This window comes from Pipistrellus hanaki, assembly GCF_964339955.1.
Source record: "Pipistrellus hanaki genome assembly, chromosome: 18".
Taxonomy (NCBI): Eukaryota; Metazoa; Chordata; class Mammalia; order Chiroptera; family Vespertilionidae; genus Pipistrellus; species Pipistrellus hanaki.
Window position 1 is genome coordinate 20,356,191 of NC_140520.1, and position 15,532 is coordinate 20,371,722.

Sequence of the window (15,532 nt, forward strand, 5' to 3'; positions counted from 1 at the left end):
TTAATAAGCCCATTTTAAAATTTATATGAAAGAGCATAGGACCAAAAAGCAAAGACACTCCTAAAAAAGAACCACAAAATGCAAGAACTTATTTAACCAGATAGCAGACTTTTAAAAGTATAATAATTTAAACAATATGACATTTGTACAGAGGACAAATGGACTATTAAACAGCCCTGAAAAAAAAAAGAAAAGAAAATTTTACTTTTGGCAGGTAACTTGACAGACTAGTGAAAAAAGAAGGGACTCTCCAATAATTTTTTGTGGGAGAAAAGAAATGAAGTTGGATCCCTACATGACAATATAAAAAGATCCATCTCAAGGGTTAAAGAAGCTTTTATGTGACAAAACTATAGAACTTTTAGAAGACAGTATTGGAGAGGTATTTTTGTGACACCCAGGGGAGGGCAAGATTTAACATGCTATGCAAAACAAAAAGCATAAAGGGAAAAAATGGTAAATTCAACTTCAATAAATTCATTAATTCGCCATAAAGTAAAACAAGGTAAGAGATTGCAACACATCTGACTGACAAAGGGATAGTATCAAGCATATATAAGCAACTCCTGTGAGTGAAAGAGAAAATGCCAACTATGTTTAAAAAAAAAAAGAATAGGCAGCCTGGCCGGAGTGGCTCCGTTGGTTGATTGTCAGCCTGTACCCTGAAAGGTGGCTGGTTCGATTCCTGGTCATGACACATACCTGGGTTGCAGGTTCAGTCCCCAGTCAAGGCATGTACAGAAGGCAGCCGATGGATGTTTCTCATATCACTGTTTCTCTCTCTCTCTAGGCATGTCCTCTGGTGAGGGTTAAAAAATAAAGAAATTTTTTTTTTAAGTAGACAAAAGAGCAGATACTTCACAAATGAAGAACTCCAAATAGTTAATAAACATATGAAAAGATGTTTAACTTCATTAGTATCAGGGCATAAAAACCATAAAGAAATGCCATTGCATACCTGAATACATTTCCCAAATTTGGTAGCTTAAAAAGTTTTTTATTTTCTCACTTGATGCCAGAAGTACAAACTCAAGGGGTTGGAGGGACTCTTGATTCCAGGAGACAATTCTTTTATTCCTTCTCCTAGCTTCTGGTGGCTAAGCTATAGACATTCCTTGTATCTACATAATTCCAGTCTCGCGTAATCATCTTTGTGTCTGTCTTCTCTTGTCTCATAAAGAAACTTGTCGTTAGATTTAGGATAAACCCACATAATCTAGGATGATTTCATCCCGAGATCCTTAATTACATCTGAAAAGACCTTTTTTCCAAATAAGATTAGATGTCTTGGGAGTGGGGGAAGGGGGGTGTCATCATTCAAGCCATTTACAATATTAATTAAACCTCATGTAGGTGAAACAAAGAGCGCCATTCCACTTCTGGGTATATACTGAGAAGAACTGAAAATAAATTTTCTAAGAGATTTGCACACTCATGTTTATAGCAACATTATTCACAATAGCCAAAAGATAAAAGCAATCTGGTGTCTATCAATAGATGAATAGATATATAAAATGTAGTACCTATATGCAATGGAATATTCAGCCTTAAGAAGGAAGGAAATTCTGACACGTTATAACATTGATGAATCTTGAAGACATTATACTAAGTGAGTTAAGCCAGTCTTAAAAAGACATTTTATTACTAGAGGCCTGGTGCATACATTTATGCACTGGTGGGGTATCTCATTGTAGCCTGCAGGGATCAGGCTGAAACCAGCAGTCCAGTGCTGCCTGTTGCTCCTGCCTGCCTCTTCTGCTCCATAGGCTTGCTGCTGCTCCACAGTCGTCTCTGGGGTGCAGTTGCCAGCTGTGAGCCCTGCATCTTGCACCTGATGGTCAACTGGGTGGTCAACATCCCACAGCAGGAGTGCACTAACGGCCAGGGGAAGCTCCTCTGTTGAGCGTCTGCCTCCTAGTGGTCAATGAGTGTCATAGCGACCAGTCAACCATTTAGTTGTTTAGTCAACTGATCGCTTAGGCTTTTATATATATATATAGATTCCACTTATATGAGGTACCCTTGAATAGTCAAATTCATAGAGATAGAAAGTAAAATTGTTGCTAGGGCCTTTGGGGAGAAGAGTAGAGGATGGAGAGTGAAAAGTACATTTCAGTTTGAGATGATGAAAAAGTTCTTGTGCTGATGGTTGTACAACAATGGGAATGTACTTAATTTCACTGAACTGTATGCTTAAAAGTGGTTAAGATTGTAAATTTTGTTAGGTGTATTACCACAACTTAAAAAAATTAATTTTTTAAAACTCGGGTTATATAGTAAAAGGTCTAGAAAGACACACAAAGCAACCTACTGGACTGGAAATTAGAAATTGGGCCAATGAAAGTGCTTGGGGATAATTGTATAAACTAATCACTTTACATACATCTGCACAGTTTCAAGATTGTTTGTTTTCTACTATGTTCTTGTATTATTTTTACGACTTAAAAAATAAGAGAAAGGCAAAAAAGAGGGGGGTTGGGGGGAGAAGAATTTCAAAATGATGCCGAAACCGGTTTGGCTCAGTGGATAGAGTGTCAGCCTGTGGACTGAAAGGTCCCAGGTTCAATTCCGGTCAAAGTCATGTACCTTGGTTGCTGGCACATCCCCAGTAGGGGGCATGCAAGAGGCAGCTGATTGATGATTCTCTGTCATCAATGTTTCTAACTCTCTATCCCTCTCTCTTCCTCTCTGTACAAAAATCAATAAAATATATTTAAAAAAAAAAAAAGAAAGAAAGAAAGAAAAAGTTGGCTGTGGGAGTGCACTGACCACCAGGAGCAGCTTCTGCGTTGAGCATCTGCCCCCTAGTGATCAGTGTGCATCATGTTCACTGGTCATTAGGTTGACCAGTAATAATAGTCGCTTAGGCTTTTATATATGTATATATATAGATAATGTCAAGAATTTTCTGCTTAGCCCTGACTGAGTGGCTCAGTTGATTGGAGCATTGTCCCATGTACCAAAAGATTGTGATTTGATTCCCAGTCAGGGCACATACTTAGGTTGTGGGTTGGTTCTATCCCTAGTCTGGGTGTGTACATGGGGCAGTCAGTCCATGTCTGTCTGTCTGTCTGTCTCTATCTATCTATATCTCTCTCTTTCTTTCTCTCTAAAAATCAATTTTCAAAGAGCATATCCTTGGGTAAAAGTCAAAAATAAAAGGAATTTCTTATCTAGTGTCAAACATATTTCTATTTTCTTAGAAAGAGCACAGGCCACAATGGACAGGAAATTCCAGAGGCAAGACAGTGCTACAAATTCTGAAAGTGCTAATTTAAGTTTAGAGTGTATCTCCATTGGTGCATAAGCCATATTTTACTAATTTTTATTGCTATGTAGCATTTCATTGTATAAATATACCATAATTTATTATTTTTACTGTCAATAGACATTTGCATTTCTTCCAGTTTTTCACCATTATAACAATCCTGCTACTGACCATGTATATATCTCCTGCTGTTTATATGCAAGATTTCTCTAGGATGTATACTGAGGAGTAGATTTGCTAGATCAGAGTTTTCATCTTTTCCAAATTCTACCAAATTGTCTTCCAAAGTTATTGAACCACTGAATATAAGAGTTGTAATTGCTCTTCATCTTCACAAACACTGAGGGTGTCAGTAACTGTCATTGCTGATTACATGTTATATATAATCTCTCAGTTTGTGTGGGCCAAAATTCTTAATTAGACTAATAGACTTTATAGTAAATAAATGCAGTTCATTAAATGATAGGACTAAAAACTTATATTTAAATACAACTAGTGAAATTATGCTAAAAATAAATATAAAGTATAACAGTGGAATATTTCCATTCACCAAGATTGTGTACCTTTTCTTGTTTTCACCCTCTATTTCTAGAACTAGCAAGTGAGACGGAATCACCAGTACTTTCCTACTCTCATCTGCACAGTGAAAGCTCTATTCCAGAAGAACTAGGCAGCCCTGCTGTTGAATATAGACATTCGGAGTCCATAGTTCAGGAGCAGCCTGGTAGTCCAGATCACAGTATACTTACTGAAGACATGGTTTTTTCACAAGAACTGGAATCTTCTACTTCTCCTAGCAAACATGTAAGTTAATATATATTTACTAGAGGCCCAGTGTACAAAATTCCTGCACTCGCGGGATGGGGGTCCCTGACCTGCACCCTCTCGCAGTCTGGGAGCCCTTGGGGGCTGTTCGACTGACGGCTTATGCCCGCTTCCCACTGCGGGGAGCAGGCATAAGCCTTCAGTCAGACATCCTTAGCTCTGCCTTGAGGTAGGAGAGGCTCCCGCCACTGCCACTGCACTCATCAGCCGTGAGTCTGGCTTCTGGCTGAGGGGCACTCCCCTTGTGGGAGTGCACTGACCTCAAGGGGGCAGCTCCTACATTGAGCGTCTGCCCCCTGGTGGTCAGTGCGCATCCTAGTGACCGGTCATTCCACCATTTAGTTGATTTGTATATTAGCCTCTTATTATATAGGATATCTTAAAGCTTTAGGAAAAAACTGTCTAAAATGTATATTATTAATAGTTATAGTCTTGTTGCTAATGGCAGTGTCATCTATCATTTATACCTGTAACATATTGTATATGACATTAGAGCAAAAATAAAGCTTCTCGTTGACTCCTAAAGATTTATAAATATCTGACCTTTTGCTTTAGTGACAGATATAAAATTATATGCTATTAAGTCTGTTAATATTGAAGGTATAGAAAAGATAATATTGGGAATATCACAAGTTGTTATTAAAGTCTGCTTTGTCATAATAATAGAAACAATAAGAACTTAAACAGTGTGTCTTTTCTGTAATGTAGCTTATAACTGCTCTATAATGTTTATAATTGTTCTATAACTCATAGTCAGAATAAAAGTAAGTTTTCATTGTTTTAAGGTAGGATCTGAAATGGTTATTGATTCCAAATTAGAATAATGGTCACTTTTAGAATAAGAAATATTTTCCACATTGTTCTTAATTCTATACTTCATAAATAAAATTTAGCTGGTAAAAATTTAAGCTCCAGACTTAACTTTTTTTCTTTTTAACTTGATTTTATAAAGTATATTAAGGAATTAACCTAAAATGTCAAATATTAAATGGACACAAACATTGTGAAAGCCTGTCTGTGTTTTAAAAAGTAATTCACCTAAATTCAGAATGAAATATCCTTTGTTAAAGTGTATGTTTATTGTGGATGTGAAGAAAGAATAGCATTTCCCTTCGGAAAATCAGTCAGATTGACATGTGTGACAACATCTGAAAAATTTGGATGATAAATGTCATTTCTTTATCCAATGAAGAGCCCATTCCATGTTATGTTGCAAAATATTCCAATGCTTTGTGCACATCCTTGAAAACAGCTTATAGGTTGTAAAAAGATTCTAATTACATTTTCATATTAGTGATTTCTTGGTTATTATCTGTAAATGGGCTTATTATATATATAATTTACTTGTTACATGATTCCTACCTTCCAGGAATTTAAATACAACTAGTGAAATTATTAACCAAACTATGCCTTTTTACACAATCTTATTTATCACTTGCTATAAATAGATTAGATTTTACCTAGCATCCTTATTGAGGTTCAGGATAGCCACCATCTGATCGAATACAAAAAAATTCTTTTTTTTCCCTCACAAGAAAATATATAAAGAAAATCAAAATTAGTGTGCCTTCAAGTGGTTTTTATAATAAAAATAATAGTTATTGAGTACTTAGTTACCAAGTGCCAGGAAGTGTGCTAAATGTCTTATGTGGATTAACCTCACAGTGCTCACCCAGAAGCTTCGCAGGCTAGGAAACTTGCCCAGAATCACAGGTATAGGAAGTGATTGATGGCAAGCAATCAGATCAGGCATTCTCACTTCCAGTTGACATCAAGGTAGAAAGTATGTCCTTTGTAATCTCTTGTGGGCAGTCTTCTTATGCTCTGTTTTCTTCCCTTCTTCCTTCCCTCTCTTCCTTCAATACAAGTAGTATATATTTAGTATTTAATTTTTTTTCATTTTATTGAGATATAATTGACATATAACACTGTATAAGTTTAAGGTGTATAGCTTAGAATGACTTGACTCACATATTTTATTAATCGATTGCCACACTATGTTTAGTTAACATCCATCACTTCATATAGTTACCAAAATTATTTTTCCTTGTTAGGAGAATTGTTAGGATCTACTGTCTTTTTTGTTTGTTAGTCCTTACCCGAGGATATTTCTCCATTGATTTTTAGAAAGAATGGAAAGGAGAGGGAGAGAAAGAGGGAAACATCAATGTGAGAGAGGCACATCTACTGGCTGCCTCTCACACACACCCTGATCAGGGCTGAGGAAGGAACCTGCAACCAAGGATTGTGCCCTTGACTGGAATTGAACCCAGGACTCTTCAGTCTGCAGACTGACGCTTTGTCCACCGAGCCAAACCAGCTAGGGCAGCAACTTTCAAGTATACCACACAGCAGTGTTAACTACAGTTATCATGTACCACTTTACATCCCCAGTGTTTGTTTATCTTATAACTGGAAGTTCATATATTTGACCACCTTCACTCAATTCTTTAATTCCCCATCCTCCATATCTGGTAACCACAAATCTGATCTGTTTTTTTTCTGTGAGTTTGGTTTTCTTTTTTTAGATTTCACATACAAGTGAGATCATATAGTGTTTGTTTTTCTCTCTCTCTCTGATTTAATTTCACTTAGCATAATGCCCTCAAGGTCCGTCCATCTTATCATACATGATGTACCATTTATTTGTTGATGGAGAACAGCCATATGGTCCAACATTTACACTTCTGGGTAGATGTCCAAAGGATATAAAATCACTATGTTGAAGAGATAGCTTTAACACCCTAATTTAGTATGTTTTAAATTAAGAAGAATAAGAGGTAATATCACTTAAACAATAATTATTACTACTTCATTATAAACATCTTTTAAAGTATTTTTTTATAACTTTTTTCTTTTCCTTTAAAAAATTGAGGTCTTATCCTTTATAAAATTTATGAAGGTGTTTTTTCATTTTTTATGTCATAGAGTTATTTAAAATTCTTTGTAAATAATACCTTTAATTGGTTAGTATCTGGAGTTTTAAATAGAATTTACAACTATTTCACAGACCAGATCTCATTTAGTTTTCTGTTTGCACAGTCACCTCCCAAAAGCTGCTCGTCTGTGTCAAAGCAGGAGTCCAGCAAAGGAAGTCATAGGATTGGCGGACAACGGTATCCACCTGTCAGATCCCATCAACCCAGTTACAGTTGGTCAGATGAGTCATTATCTATGACACAGTCAGGTAAGACTGATAAAGAAGAGTTTTTTACTTTGTACCATACTTGAATTTCCTTAATAAGCTTTGTCTAACTATATGTTGGTATGATGTTATCCTTTGTTGCATTTACTAGTAAGCCTTTTTTTTCTTGCCAGAATTAAATTTCATATATAAATTTCATTGATCATTAATTATATCCCTAATTACATGAAATATGGCAAACTTAGATTCTCTGGTGTTAATGTGTGTCATTTATTCATCAGGCATTTGTAGTATTTTTTCTGTCAGGCATGCTTATGTGTGCCTATTGTGCTTTGTGCTTCCGCTTGTTAAACCAGGTGGCACATCAGTTGTAGCCAAATGTTATCCAGCAGGTCTCCCCTCCTAGAATACAGACTCCTGGAAAGGAGAGTATGTTTTGTTAATGGTTATAGCACCAGAATCTAGCAGGTCCTTTGCATTGCATATGGTAGGTATTTATTAAACGTTTCTTGAATGAATTAATGATGACTATGAGGAGAGATGGGAGGTGATGAAACAGGATAGCAAATCACTAATACATTTTTTTTCAGAAGCTCAAATTTCTTCTTTTTAAATGTTAGGTTGACTTTGCCTTTTTTTTTAAGATTTATTTTTCACTGACCATTTTCTTAATATTATTTTGTATTAGTTTCTAAACTGGCTTTGTTTAAATGGAATATTACATTGTTGCTTTTCAATAGTAGTTATTGAGTTAACTTTATTTTTAAGTTAAAATTAAATAAAAGATTTATATTTGTTTCAGAAACTACATCTGACCAGAGTGACATTGAAGGTAGGATCAGAGCTCTAAAGGATGAACTGCGGAAAAGAAAATCAGTTGTGGACCAGTTGAAGAAGGAACAGAAAAAAAGGCAGAAGGAAAGACTGAAAGCCCAGGAAGCCAGCCTGATCAAACAGTTAGAGGTTAGACCTGGGGGGAGGTGCTTATGATGTCAGGGCTGATGCAGAGGTGATGCCTCAGATGTTTTTAATATATGAATAAAGGAATGAATTAGGATTTTTCAGTATTACTTTGATGCCACATTTTATTTTAACTCTTAAAATAAAAATCTGAGGCTACCTAAACAAACTCTTGCTTATAACACTAAATTAAATATTATTTATTTAATAGTAAACATTATAATAGTATTAAAATAAATACTAAAATGAATTAAAGTATTATAATAGGTGTTTTTTTTCTGAATAAGAAAGATTATACACATGAAAGAAAGATTACTATCCATGCTCCTTTAAGCAAAGAACCATTAGGTAAATAATTCTAGCTATTGGAATTATTACTGCCCTTTTCCATTGATTTTTAATTTTTTTTTTTTTTTTTTTTTTTTTTTTAGAAAGAGCTGAAAGGAAGGAGTGTCTTGGGAGGGAAGGGGAAGAGAGAGACATTAATGTGGGAGATACAGCTATAGGCTGCCTCCTGCACATGCCCTGACCATTGGGGGCGGGAATCCTGCAACCCAGGTACTTGCCCTTGACTGGGAATTGATTCTTCAACACACTTGTCCAGGCCAACACTCTAACCACTGAGCAAACTGGCCAGGCTGTTACTGCCTTAAAACATTTTTTTTTTATTGTTAGAAGAATGATGTTTCATGCCACACAACTTATTAGTATGGCTCTTTGTACTATATGAATGGTTCTTAAATAACTCTTAAACTTGACTTTTCTCCCAAAAGCTAGCAGCCTTCCTTGATTCTGTGGGCTGGAAACCTGATTTTGATAGCTTCCTCATTCTGTTTTCTCCTATCCATTCAGTCACCAGGTGCCATTGATTGCTTTTTATAAAGCTTCTTGCTTGTCCTTTCCTATTTCTACTGCCATCAGACTATTTGGCAGTATTTGACCTCTGGCCTCTACTGTCTGTTTAGCCTCTTCAATGTCCCTGCCTCTGGTTGCTTCCCTAGTGCTTGCATACATTCTGCCAGCCTACTGTTCATCATAGAATTGGTTAGAACTTCTCTCATCACAAGAATCCCTTCTCGTGGCATCACCAGAGAAGGTCATTCAGCTTCTACCCAAACACTTCAAGTAAAGGGAAATTTCAAATTATCAAGGCCGTTGGTTTCATTGCTGGATTCTAGGTGCTCTAAGTATTAGAAAGCTTTGTTAGGTTTAGCCAGAATTTCTGTCCTTTTAATTGTCCTCTTGGTAACACCAAACATGTGTTTGTTGTACAGTTTTAAATTAAATTCATCAAATATTCAAGTCCCCGCTTATGTACCAGAAGTCAGCTAATTACTTTATATGTATTTTTCATTTATTCTCAAAGAAATGGAAGTGGGTATATTACTATCGCTGTTTTACATATGGGAAAACTGAGTTTCAGTGAGGTTAATGATATCCAGGGACACATAGTTTAAATGTGGTAAAGCTAGGGTTTTAATCTAGCTCTAATTCTAAATCCTATGTCCTTAACTGTTTTTTACTACACTGTCTTCCACCTGGAAAATGGCCTGCTAGCACACCTTCAAAAAATAGACAGTTACACAGTGACATTGGGGACTGGGGTTGAAACTCACAGATGTTTAGAATTAAGAAAAAGTGGTTAAGATACTGTGGTCATACTTGGAAGTTCATGTTGGAAAGTAGTGAGAAGTCAAATTTAAATATAAAGAATCATGTTGAGGACCTTAGAAATTAGACTGATGAGTTTGGACTTCATCCTGTGGGTCAGTAGTCTTCAACCTGACTACACATTGGAATTAACTGAGGAGCTTTTTGAAAAATACAAATATCCAGTCTCTCTCCTAGAGATTTTGATTTAATCGGCCTAGGGTGGGCCCCAGGATTTAAAAGCATAACTATAGGTAACAAGCCATTGAAAGCTAAAGGAAATCTATTAGACTGAATAGCGTTGCTCAAAAATGTTCTTTCATGGATATGTTAGGCAGAAAGATCTCTAGAGAAGTGCATCAGGATCTATTTTAGTCAGCATTTTATTAAATGGTTTGAATAAAGACGAAAGAAAGTTCTGCGTTTAGGGTTTCAAAGTTTAATATATGATGTAGAAATATATAATCATAGTGATTCACATTTTGAAAAGAGTCTTTTGGATTTTATTTGATCACAGATTTACTAAGTATATAAGTATCACTTTCAGATCTAAGACATCCTCATCCTCTCGTATATACCTAGTGAGCTAGATAATCTAGCTGTAGTATTTGTCTAATGTCAGAAGTTACTTTATTAAAACATTAAGACTTCAAAGCAAGGTAATATGGATAGTAGGAGTTGTAAAACTAGGGCTTTTAGCTTAGAAAACTAAAGATCAACTAATATATGGAGAGCTTGCCTTAGATTTCATACAAATTAGAATTATAAATGAAGAAAGTTTTATTTACAAAATGGCTAATAACTAGAAAACATTCTCTGCGATTCTGAGCTATTCTACTCCCAACCACACCTTTCTCTTTAGGATGTGTATTTCTAGTAAGTGCTACCCCTTCCATCGAAACTCAGCATAATGGCTAACTTCTTTAAAAGTCCATGGGAAGTATTAGGCCATCTTTTAGAGAATAATTATATTAGCTGAATAAGTTTTTTAATGTGTCAGGGCCTGAATTATTGCTTTATAAGTATTAAGATACTGCAGATTGAGACTTTATCGTTTTCTAATTGATATTAGGATTACAATTCTACGACTTGCTTTTATACATAGACTATTTCAAGAAGATTATACAAATAACTCTTGATAGAGATCTCAGGAATGATACTGATGCTGGGAGAAAGATTTTTACATTTTACTGTTTTATATTTTATAAAATACACTATTTTATGATTTAAAATAGTTTTTAAAATTCTATATAGTGACACTTCTGATTTTCCTAAATTTAGTCATATGATGAATTCATTAAGAAAACTGAAGCCGAGCTTAATCGAGATTTGGAAACATCACCAACAGCCAAGCCTCAGATTAAAACGCTCTCCTCAGCTTCTGAAAAACCCAAGATCAAGCCCCTTCCACTACACAGGTAGAAATTTTTGATAACTTCTCTATATTCCGCCTTGTTTGAGAAAAGAATAAGGAAAGACTTTTAGTAGAAGCTATCTTAAATAACTGTGAAATTGCAATAGTAAAAATACTGGTTTATATTTTTAGTTTCACTAAAGTAATTATTATATATGATATAATTAAAAATCAAATTTATAATAAGTACAGACTTTAAAATATATTTTGAATCCTGAAATCTGATAGGTACAATGAAAATAGTATTCTCTAATATTGCTAATCTTAGCACTGTAAGTTTGTATAGACCTTTTGAAAAACAATTTGCCAATGTTTCAAAAGTAAAAAATTTTTTTGTAACTTTAAAATATATATATATATATATATATATATATATATATATATATATATATATATATATGTTTTTTTTAATTGATTTCAGAGAGGAAGGGAGAGGGAGAGAGAGATAGAAACATCAATAATGGGAGAGATTCATTGATCAGCTGCCTCCAGCGCACCCCTTCCTAGGGATTAAGCCCGCAACCAGAGTATGTGCCCTTGACCAGAATTGAACCCTTCAGTCTGCAGGTCAATGCTATATCCACTGAGCTGGGTAGGGCAAAAATTTGTAACTTTTGACTCAATAATTCCACTTTGGGAAATCTAGCTTGAGAAAATACAGGCTACCAGAAATCTCTATTTGAAAGAATATTGTTTATCACAATATCCTTTATATTAATAAAACAATAATGCAATCTTTATGTCCAAAAATGAGTGAATAGCCCAATAAATTATGGTTCTTTTCAGGACAGAATACTATGCAGCCAGTAAATGCATATACAGAAGACACTGAGTAGCAACATAAGCATGCATAATCCTATATAATAAAAGCCTAATATGCAAATCAACTGACCAGTGGAATGACGGGGGGGGGGGGGGGGGAGGCCAGCAAGCAGGCTGTGGCAGGGTGGTGGGGGTGATGCTGGCGCTGCCCCCTGGTGGTCAGTGCACTCCCACAGAAGGCACACTGCTCAGCCACAAGCCGGGCTGTTGACTGGCGAGCACAGCAGCTGTGGTGGCAGCGCTAAGCCATCAGTCAGACATCTCCTAAGGGCTCCCGGACTACAAGAGGGTGCAGGCTGCAGGCCGGGCTGAGGGACCCCCCTCCAGTGCACGAATTTTCATGCACCAGGCCTCTAGTATGGGATATAAAAGTGAGGTTGTAATATTCAAACTAAATTTTGAACATTGAGCAGGGCTTAGGCAGTCAATGGGACTGGGAAATGGACATTTCAGAGAGAAGGATATTCATGAATGACCAAAAGCATATAATAGAAGCTGAACATAATATTTTTTTCTGTATATTTTATTGATTTTTTTACAGAGAGAAAGAGAGAGGGATAGAGAGTTAGAAACATCGATGAGAAAGAATCATCGATCAGCTGCCTCTTGCACACTCCTACTGGGGATGTGCCCTCAACCAAGGTACATGCCCTTGACTGGAATCGAACCTAGGACCTTTCAGTCCACAGGCTGATGCTCTATCCACTGAGCCAAACTGGTTTCGGCTGAACATAACATTTTGTGGGAGTGAGAAACAACCAGAAAAACAAAGAAAAATTGTGGTAACTTTACATATATTTATTTTTAGTTGTTTCTGATTTACTTTTTAGATGTGAAGCCTTTAAAGGATTAAAATATATATATATATATATATATATATATATATATATATATATATATATATAGGAAATTTTTTTCTTTTTTACAAAAGTAACACAGATTCATTACAATTAAATTAACATTACCTGAGTTTGAATCTTGGCTCCAGTACCAGCTAGCTATTCAGCTTCGGTCAAGTTATTTAATATCTCTGGGCTTCAGTTTTTGTTTTTGCTTTTTCAATTTTTAAAAAATTTTTAAATTAATTTTTAGAGAGAGAGAGAGAGAAAGAGAAACATCGATATGAGAAACATTGATCAGTTGCCTTCCAAATGTGTCTCATTGGGATTGAACTGCACCTGAGTATGTGCTCTGACTGGGAATTGAACCTGACACCTTTTGGTGTGCACAGTGACGCTCCAACCAAATGAGCCACACTGGCCAGGGTTGTGCTTCATTTAGTAGAGATTTATATTCCTGTAATAACACCTTACTAATGAACATGTTAATGAGGGTTCAAATACTTAACTTAGAATAGGGCCTAGCACATAATTAGCACTATGTATTAGTTATTATTAATATTATTATTAGAATATTCAGGAAAGCAATAAAAAATTTTTAAAATCATAGCCATACCTAGCTCTCCCCAAAAATTAAATGTCAACAATTAGATATATTTCTTTCTTACATTTTTTGTGCTTAGATCTGTGTGTTTTTGTTACTTTTTTATTATAAACTATAAATTTTATTTTAATTTCTACATAATATACTATTGAATGGTTTTAGAGTTTTATTAATCAAGCTACTGAAGGATTTTTATCAGAGATTGATACAAACATATTTGTGTGTGGAGAGATCTTTCTGAGTACAATATGAAGGAAAGATAGAAAGAATAAGCCTAGAAGTAGGGAGAAAGTAGTCTAAGCCAGGCCTCAAATAATCAGCAGTAATAAGAATAGAGAATAGGAGATAGATTTCAGGAATATTCAAGAAGAAGTCTTGACTGATAGGGAAGCAGGGGAAATCTAGGATGATTCCCAGGTTTCTTTTAAGTAGTTGGTTCCGTCAAAGTTTCATTAACCTAAAAGCTATAATCCTCAGGTATCGTTTTGTGAGAAGTTCATGATTTTGGTTTTAAAATGTTGATTTTGAGGTGCCTGTAGTTCAACTAAGTGGAATTATCCAGGAAAGATGTCAGGGTTAGATTTATGGGGATGAGATGGTGGCTGAAGCCATAAAATATAGGAACATAACCCAAAGAAGGTATGCATTCAGAGAGATAAAAGAGAGTCAAGTACTAACTATAATAAAATAGTAACATTTAAGAACATTATAAAAAGGCAGGATTAGATGCCAAAAGAGAGACGATAGCATGAGGTGGAGTAATGAAAAACTAAGGGGGATTTATTTATTTATTTATTTATTTATTTATTTTTTAAGGCTTGGGGCATACTTATAAGTTGAGGGGGGAAATTTCCAGAATGAAGAACTAAAGACTGTAGAAAAGAGAATGGATAATTGAGGAGTATCATCAATGAGGCTGTGGAAATGTGTATGATTTGGGACAGAATGGAATTTGAACAATTAGCTTTGAACAAATTCGAGAGACACATCTTTTTCTTTCCTGCAGAGAGGAGGAAAGGCAGTTGGAATGGCTGTGATTATAGATAAATTTGTAGGTTAAAGGCTGAAGACAAAAAAGTTCATGCTGATGGCCTGTTTTTTCATTAAAAGAGGCAAGATCATCTACTGAGAATGATGTGGGTCAGGCATAGGCTTGATGAAAGTGGCAAAGGTTGGAAATACCCCTGAGGATAAGAAGAAAGAAGTGGTTTTCTAAGAATTGACTGCTCTGTTATTAGTTATTATAGTATCAGCCTTACATTTATTACTGTTCATTAATTTCTACTTCAGATCTGAAACAGCAAAGAATTGGAAATCACTAACGGACTCAGAACGTTCCAGAGGATCCCTAGAGTCTATTGCTGAACATGTTGGTATGTAACTAGAAAAAAAAGACATTATATGTACATAGACTGAGGATTTATGCTAATGCCTACACAATTTTCCCTTTAGCTTTTTGATTAAGAAATGAATTTCTTAAAGATAATAGATTATTTAATATTTTAAGTTACTTTTATACTTTTATACTTTTCTTAATTATGCATCAGTTATATGAATCCATCTTTATTGTTCCAAATTTATGATTAAAAACTGAGGCATAGAGACATTAATCTAAAATGGCTGAGTGTATCATCAGCATCCCTATATTCTTCCTTAGTCAGATTCTGTTTCTGATTATGTATATTTTCAACTTATACTATTTCTCAGGGTAAATGATTATATATAGTATATTTTTTCTATTTAATACAAAGAAAGATAATAGTTACTAAAAATAAAGTGTTAGTCAATGAGGAAATAAAACAGAGGCATAAAAACCCTACCTTGTAACAATGGTGAAATAGCGATTTGAATTCAAATTTTAATTCTTGATTTGTTAGCACATCTGATCTTATTCTTATTTTGCTATTTAAGCTCTTAAAGTGTTATATTTGTAGAAATACTTTATCTTTTTTCTTTCCACTTTTTATATTCAAAAGCTTAATTAAAATCCTCAGAAAAATTCATT

At 35.0% G+C, this 15,532-nt stretch overlaps 1 protein-coding gene across 5 annotated transcripts in view; it reads left to right on the forward strand.

Moving 5' to 3' along the window:
• CEP350 (centrosomal protein 350) overlaps positions 1–15,532 on the forward strand; it is a 100,975-nt gene that overhangs the window by 71,915 nt on the left and 13,528 nt on the right. For all 5 annotated transcript variants that reach the window (XM_084866121.1, XM_084866124.1, XM_084866123.1 and 2 more), the window contains 5 exons: positions 3,861–4,072; positions 7,136–7,280; positions 8,041–8,201; positions 11,130–11,266; positions 14,818–14,900. In XM_084866121.1, coding sequence (XP_084722247.1) covers positions 3,861–4,072; positions 7,136–7,280; positions 8,041–8,201; positions 11,130–11,266; positions 14,818–14,900 — 738 coding nt within the window. The remainder of the gene's footprint in view (positions 1–3,860; positions 4,073–7,135; positions 7,281–8,040; positions 8,202–11,129; positions 11,267–14,817; positions 14,901–15,532) is intronic.